This window comes from Anguilla anguilla, chromosome 7, assembly GCF_013347855.1.
Source record: "Anguilla anguilla isolate fAngAng1 chromosome 7, fAngAng1.pri, whole genome shotgun sequence".
Classification (NCBI taxonomy): Eukaryota; Metazoa; Chordata; class Actinopteri; order Anguilliformes; family Anguillidae; genus Anguilla; species Anguilla anguilla.
This window is the reverse complement of record NC_049207.1, coordinates 43,546,692-43,553,584: the sequence shown is the minus strand read 5'-3', so window position 1 is coordinate 43,553,584 and position 6,893 is coordinate 43,546,692. Positions and strand designations below refer to the sequence as shown.

The following is a 6,893-nucleotide window of genomic DNA, read 5'->3' as shown; positions in this document are numbered from 1 at the left end:
GCATTTACAGCTGGGTAGTTTTACTGAGGGAGTTCCGCTTGCGGATAAAACTCCAGTGACCCAAAAAAGCCCTGTTTTCTTTCCTTTGAATACCACAGCAAATGAGCCTTGGAGAGCTACAACTGTTTTTACACCCACCATGAGTTCCAAATTTAGGGTTTCAAAATTGCTTATTGTCAGGAAGTGGCATCATGTGATTTGTGGAAGTTCTTTGTGCTGTGGTTAGTAATGACTTACATAGAGAGCAAAAAGCAATAACCCTTAAAAGGGAATATATTGCAAAACATTCTACGAGGACTTTTTGGAGAATGTTAAAATCATATGTTAAATTTATATTATTATCAATTTTTATAAATAGCAAGATCTAAAAGATCTAAACAGAAACAATTTGTATATTTCCCTATATATTTTTTATGAGCTGCAAAAGTTCAGACATCCAGTTTACCCAGTTAACCCAGCCTGCCACTTAACTATTTAGGTATAACTAAAAAGTTAAACCTAGAATCTTTGGCTAAAGATTTGTACCCTAACACAGTGCATGTTGCGGGGTATACATGGTCGCCCCCCCCCCCCCACCCAAACACCCTCCCTTACCCGTTGAGAGGAAGATAACCCTGTACATGATTGACTAGCGCTGCCTCCAGACCTCTTGGCCCATGTTGTTGTTTGTTCTTTATCCAGCCATTATTTTTGTTTTGTTCGGAAAGGATGAATATGAGCAATCAAATAAAACAAAATGTGATGATGAGGCGACAGAATGTCACCAGTCCAATGTTGGAGGAGGTTGGTAGCTGTTCCCAATAATATCTTGGAACAGATGGCATACAAAACTAAATATTTATATTTAACTAAATCTGCAGGGAGCTACAGCTCTAAATGTCATCGGGCATGCAAACCTGCACGTAGGTTTCCTTTTTATCAAGTGACACATATTATCTTAAACAATATTAGCAATATACAGAAATGAACACGATTGCCACAACATTTCATCTCATGAATTTAGGTAAATGTTGTTTTTTTTTTTGTAACTGCTCTAATTTATAACACAAATGATTATGAAAAAAAGAATTCTTGTTTTTGCGCATTAAAATGGTGTTTAATTAGTTAGGTTTCATGCAGAAGCTGACGAATATCAATGCAAGTTAATGCAAGCTGGAGCCCCAGCTACAAAACATATACAGAAATCTCTTTATTTTGCACTTTAATTATTTTACACAGACAAATACATTAGCTAAACATGCAGATTTTCTAAATGTCAAAAGTAAAAATCAATCAAGGATGCCTATTTATATCATAAATCAGCCTATGTACATAAATTACATAGTCACACAGATCAACTTAATGCTGCATATACATTATATAAATAGTATTTACATATATTCCATGTAAAATGCGTGGGAAGATGCATTATGTGTTTGCATTTATTTTTTGAAAGGAGACCGCAAGAAAGAATCAGTGTTTTTGGCCAATTGCGTCCTAGTTTGAGTCAGAGTCCTCACTGCTGCAGTAAGAGCTGTCACAACACTCAGCGGTGTAGAGGAACGTGTGGACGTTGGGATTCAGTTTAGGAACCCACTTACGAGGCACCAGGAAGGTGGCCAGGTTGAACAAATCCACAAAGACCTTGTAACGGTCACTGCAGGAAAAAAAGAACCAAGCGGGAACAACAATATAGTGAATTTCAAAAGTCAAAATTATGGCATTATAACATAAAAATCTATTAAAATTTCTATTAGCATTTTTTTTGTATTTTTTTATTTTGAAAATGACCTTGACTGTATATTTTAACTGGTTAACTTGTTCAGAATTTCATTTACTAACTACCACACTGTAAGCGATGATACCAAATCTATAGCCACCTTCATACTTGCGTGTACAACAAATGGAGACTTGAGTTAGAAAGTAATGGATATTTAAAGAGACAACACCATACCTGACAGTGGAACGCAGGTAGTGGTAGCCAGATGATCCTCCAGTTCCAGCTTTGCTGCCAATCATTCGGTGCACCATGCACACATGGTTGTCTGGGTGACAGGTGAAAGAGAAGTGGTTACTGGGGTTATGGCTATTATTTTGCAGAGGAGAAGAGCCAAGAGAAAGTGTCCATCAAAATGACTGAAAAAAATTATGTGAGCCTTAGCAAAACTACTACACACATGGTGATTGAAACAAAACACACATGCAAAACATGCATGAAAGGGCACCTTTCAGAGGAATATCTTAGTTTGTATCATTTTTTGTGGAGCACAAAAAATGTTCTTACTAATCTGGGTTAAAGATAGGAGATGGGACAAAAGTATATTTTTCATGTATTTTTTGCATAGTATAACTTGTATACGTATATCAGAGTTCTATTTTATTTGGCATATAAAAAAACATAATCGGAAGCAATGGTGGGATTGCGTTTAGCTGCGAAGCATGTCTTGCTACTCTGTGTCGATAGTGGGAGCTCACATCTCCACTTTGTCATGAGGGTGTCGATGTCCATCAGGAAGGTCAGGAGCTGGAACGGCACCTGGAATCGGGGCTCCTCTCTGTGGGGGCGAGGGAGGGACACGGGCGAGTGTGAAACTGAGCATCCCAAGGCGCCGGGATGAAAGAGGAGGTGCAAAAAGGAAATGGACTACCTATAATAGTAGATCATCAGCGCTCCCTGGAGTGCCTTGTATGACAGCCTTCTCTCTCCTGTGTGAATAGAGATGCGTGTGAATTCAATGCTGCATTCATGCATTAAAGGGACATCCAGTAAGGCTCAATGTGAGAATAAACTTTGGACAGAACGTGATGACTCCAAGTCTCCAAAAGATGACTTATTAGACGTGTGCGTGTTATTTCCATATACTGTGATCAAAAGTTTTCAACAAAATCAAAAATGAAAGAAGTACAAATTTAATATACTGTATACCAAAATATTCAAGTTTTCTATGTACAATTTTGCAATAAAATATGCACATCTTTACAGTACTGTTTATACTGTAAAGAGAAATCTGCATGTGAAAATAGCAACAATTTATACATTTTGTAAGGTAAACACTAAATACTGACATAGTTTGAAATATGACTTCATATTTGGATTTTGGATTTACTTGTAAAATGGATAATTCATCATAATTGAAAGAGTCATGCAGAACACATTCACCTTTGCTCAACAGGTGGTCATGGCGCTTCTCATCAAAAAGAGCAGTGAAGATTTCTTTCTGTTTGCTCAAGTCCGCCATCATTTCCTCCTTTGCCTCTGACTCTGGAATTTTCTGTCAGCAGAAACATGCATATTAAGTTTGCAGTACATCTGATTTGAACAGAAACCATAATAGGGTATATACAAGCATAATATTATATATTATATAAGTATGAACAAGAATCTGTAGTGATTCATGTTATTTGAAAGATGATGTACCTCAATATTTTCCTTCTCCAGTCTCAGCCATTCTTTGATGTTGGCGTGTAATTTCCCCCAAAAATTGAACCCTTCTTCCTTCAGTCCTGGGGTTCTCTCCAGCCATTGCTGCAATGTGAAATTCCCATGTAGTTTTAGATTCCATACAAGATACTCAATATTGCAGAATTCTAACATTGTCCTTTCTTAAGGTTAACAGAGTAACCAAGGGGTAAATTCTTATCGAGATGTATTACCATCAAACTGGATGTGACAGTGAGCTGACATAAAGTGGCAGGAGTTTATGTTTCATTAGTCTGCGAGGGAGACCATTTAGTCTGCTGCATTAAATGGAGGATCGTTTGACCTCCTGTGCCATTAGTTGTCAGGAATCATTTAAAAGTATGATTCATTTGCGCAATCCCTGGCCACAACATGAATAAGTAAGCCTCGCAATTCCCTCGTGGCCTTATCTGAACGAGCTCATTAGCGGCAACATGAATGTTTTATCTGTAATTTGGCCACTTAAATCATCATAAAGAAAGTGAGTCATTTCCCCCAATTACAAAGGAGCTGGACACGCTCTATTTAAGGGTCGGAGATTAAGAATGTATTCATCTTGTTTGAAGTCCAATGCCAGCTGCCTGAACCACTGATATCAGATCTGGCGAAGGGATCTACAGTACGTACATCCACTAGAAGCAGCAGCGTCGGCTCCTGCTCGGATTGCAGCAGCTTCTCGCTGTCCTGGCCTTGGAAGTTGTCCCTGTAGTGGCGTCGGTTATAAGGGACCCTCTGGCTGTCCGCAACGCCAATCTTGTTTTCCAGCAGGCGGAACTGTAGGCTCTGGAACCCGGAGGCCGGGGACAGGTAATCGCTGCGCAAAAGTAACACGAATCAGTGCATACAATAAGAGCCTGCGAAATAAACCAATGCATGTTGAGAAAGCCCATGCCATTTATCCTCGGAGTTCGGGGAATTTTTGTGGCAACTCACCGGAAGTCAAAAAAGTCCAAGGCGGTCATCGTTTCCAGGACAGAAAACTGGTTGACCAGCAGCCTAAAAATCATGGTGATTCTGTGCAGTCGTGTCACCACCTTAAGCATGTTCCTTTCATCACGAACCTGACGAAACATTGATATTTAGAAAAGGTAACATATAGCCAACTGTTCATTATATAAGAGGCACATGTAATGCTGATACCGATGCACTAGTGCTTTGCTACCTCTTCATGTCAAGCAGACGGGTCAAACAAACATGGCACCGAGTACAGTTTTGCAATAATTAATGACTTTCATTCAGCTCTGTCTGCTTTTGAAGTACTGCATAATGTGACGATCTGTGCTATTTTGCAGGAAAAGATACTCACATGGCCACTTATGAAAATATCTCGTATTGAATCCAGCTCCCACAGTATCTGTTTGAACCAGAGTTCATAAGCTGAAGTAAAATAAAAAAAGGGAAATGAAAATCCCCACAAAGTAACTCCGCATTCATATTTTTAATTTAGATAAACAGTAGTCTACCCTTTCCCAGTTTATGCAAGCCAGTGTGAAACACATTATTATGCTTTACCCTGGTGGGTGACGATGAAAAGGTGTTCATCGTGGATTTTGTTGCCCCCCAGCTCGCTCTGAAGAACCTGAGCTGTCACCACCTTGTCCAGCTGCAATGCAAAGTGCAGATCATAAAAAATAAGTTCTCAAAGTTAGGTCCAAAACTTTTGCTTGTTCCAAATTCAGCTCTCTGTGCTTTGTTATACGATTACTGACCTACATTATTTTTAGTCTCGCCTGTGCAGAAAGCACAGTATCTGTGCAGTGATTGTGATTTGGCCGTCTAGATCACTTCATTACTTGGCTGTTGTGTACATTATTGTCAATATTGTCACTTTTTTTGTGTGTGCTGTGGTTGCTTTTGTGCTGTTTTGCTACCTGAGAATATGCATACCTGCAGGTAATCCCCATAGATGATGCCTCCTTTGCTTGCCTTGTTGACACCTTCCTGTGAGTCATCCTCTTCTTCCTCAAGCTGAAGCTTGTTCTGAGGTAACCTTAATACAATAATAAGAGCATTTAAAAATAAGCACAAATAAGAATTTAAAATCCAGTGTATCACACTACATAAAGGACATGTTTAGACCAAACAGGGGCTTTTATTGAGTGCCTCCAAAAAAATGAAAAAATGTTTGACAGAACAGAAATCTGTAAGCTGAAAACTTTAATGTCCATACTTCTAGCACGGTCCATTCATCTCTGTATCTGTTGCCATTTTCCACTAAATTAATAAATGAATGAATAAAAATTAGAACTTCCATCCAGCTCATGAATGTATACCATCAAATGGTTACGAATACAAAGACTCTGAACAAATTCTATGTTGCTGTGATAAATACATACAGATGCTTTTTTCCAAAATACGGACATCCGCTCATGGTTAGTCCAGCCGTCTGAAATAGCTATTTTGGTCAGTCGTCTGTGCCTCTGTCTGTGTTCTAGTTCTGAACTCTTTCAAAGTGAGTAAATCCTAAAAAAATCATTATTTAAGGCTTTGCTGTGTCCAATCAATCACGCACATCCAAACCCTCCCAACTCTGCTTGTTCTGTCCAAATATATCATGTTTACCTTTCTATGTTCTTTTTTTTTAGAAACTGCATGAACTTTGTTCTGGGCTTCAAAAGTTCTTATTGTGGAAGAAAAAGAGTCCGCTATTGAGTGTTAAAAGGACATATTTATATTGAGTCTCTAGATATCCCCACAACAAACATGCTGTTCCTAAAATTATACATGTATGAACCTATAAGCACACGGAGGATAAAAAAACAAAAAAAAAAAAAATATTTAAAAATAAAAATGCATATAAAGGCTCTTTGTGGGGCAGTGCACCCAACTTGCCCTGGTTTTTGATGCATTGCACATGATACAGGGCCAAATATAATTGCCCTCACTGTCACTTAGTTAAGATGAGGCAAACAATTTGGCATACTGCCTTCATTGGTGAAATAGTTGTGTTTATATATTATAGCAAAAATGCTGCATAATAAATACATGATATGATATGATATGATATGATATGATATGATATGATATGATATGATATTATATTACATTATATAACTTCTTGGAGAAGCCAATGCATGGATTTATGCCAGGTGTTTTGCAAAAGAGTCTCTGTTCCCTTCACTTTCCAGGGAATGACCTGATAAATGTAATTCTCGAGCTTTAATTGGGTGACTGTAATCCATATCGACCAGAACCGATGGACTTTTAAATATTTGGAGAATGGCTAATGATTAAGCCTGTCTGAAAGAAAGGAAAAGGTAAAAACTACATAAATTGAGTGAACTCAAATGAACTTAAGCTAGCCCTAAAGCTCAACCAAGACTACACCTTGCAAGAACAATGAAGACAATGAGCAATTCAGCCTGGCAGTTGCAATCAGCTATGTTTTGTTTTATTTTGGTGATGGACTGTAGGAAATTAATTATGGTACAAATGGAATCATCAGAAATGTATT

At 38.2% G+C, this 6,893-nt stretch overlaps 1 protein-coding gene across 1 annotated transcript; it reads right to left on the bottom strand.

Moving 5' to 3' along the window:
• Positions 1 to 1,165: 1,165 nt before the first annotated feature.
• LOC118231307 (tryptophan 2,3-dioxygenase A-like) lies at positions 1,166 to 5,932 on the bottom strand. Its single transcript, XM_035425001.1, has 12 exons — positions 5,776 to 5,932; positions 5,327 to 5,429; positions 4,952 to 5,042; positions 4,746 to 4,816; positions 4,373 to 4,500; positions 4,067 to 4,253; positions 3,398 to 3,505; positions 3,140 to 3,251; positions 2,628 to 2,685; positions 2,455 to 2,534; positions 1,934 to 2,024; positions 1,166 to 1,636 (listed from the first exon to the last, which is right to left on the bottom strand). Exons 1-12 carry the CDS (start codon positions 5,808 to 5,810, stop codon positions 1,477 to 1,479), a joined length of 1,224 nt encoding a protein of 407 aa, XP_035280892.1. The 5' UTR covers positions 5,811 to 5,932; the 3' UTR covers positions 1,166 to 1,476.
• Between the last annotated feature and the right edge of the window lie 961 nt (positions 5,933 to 6,893).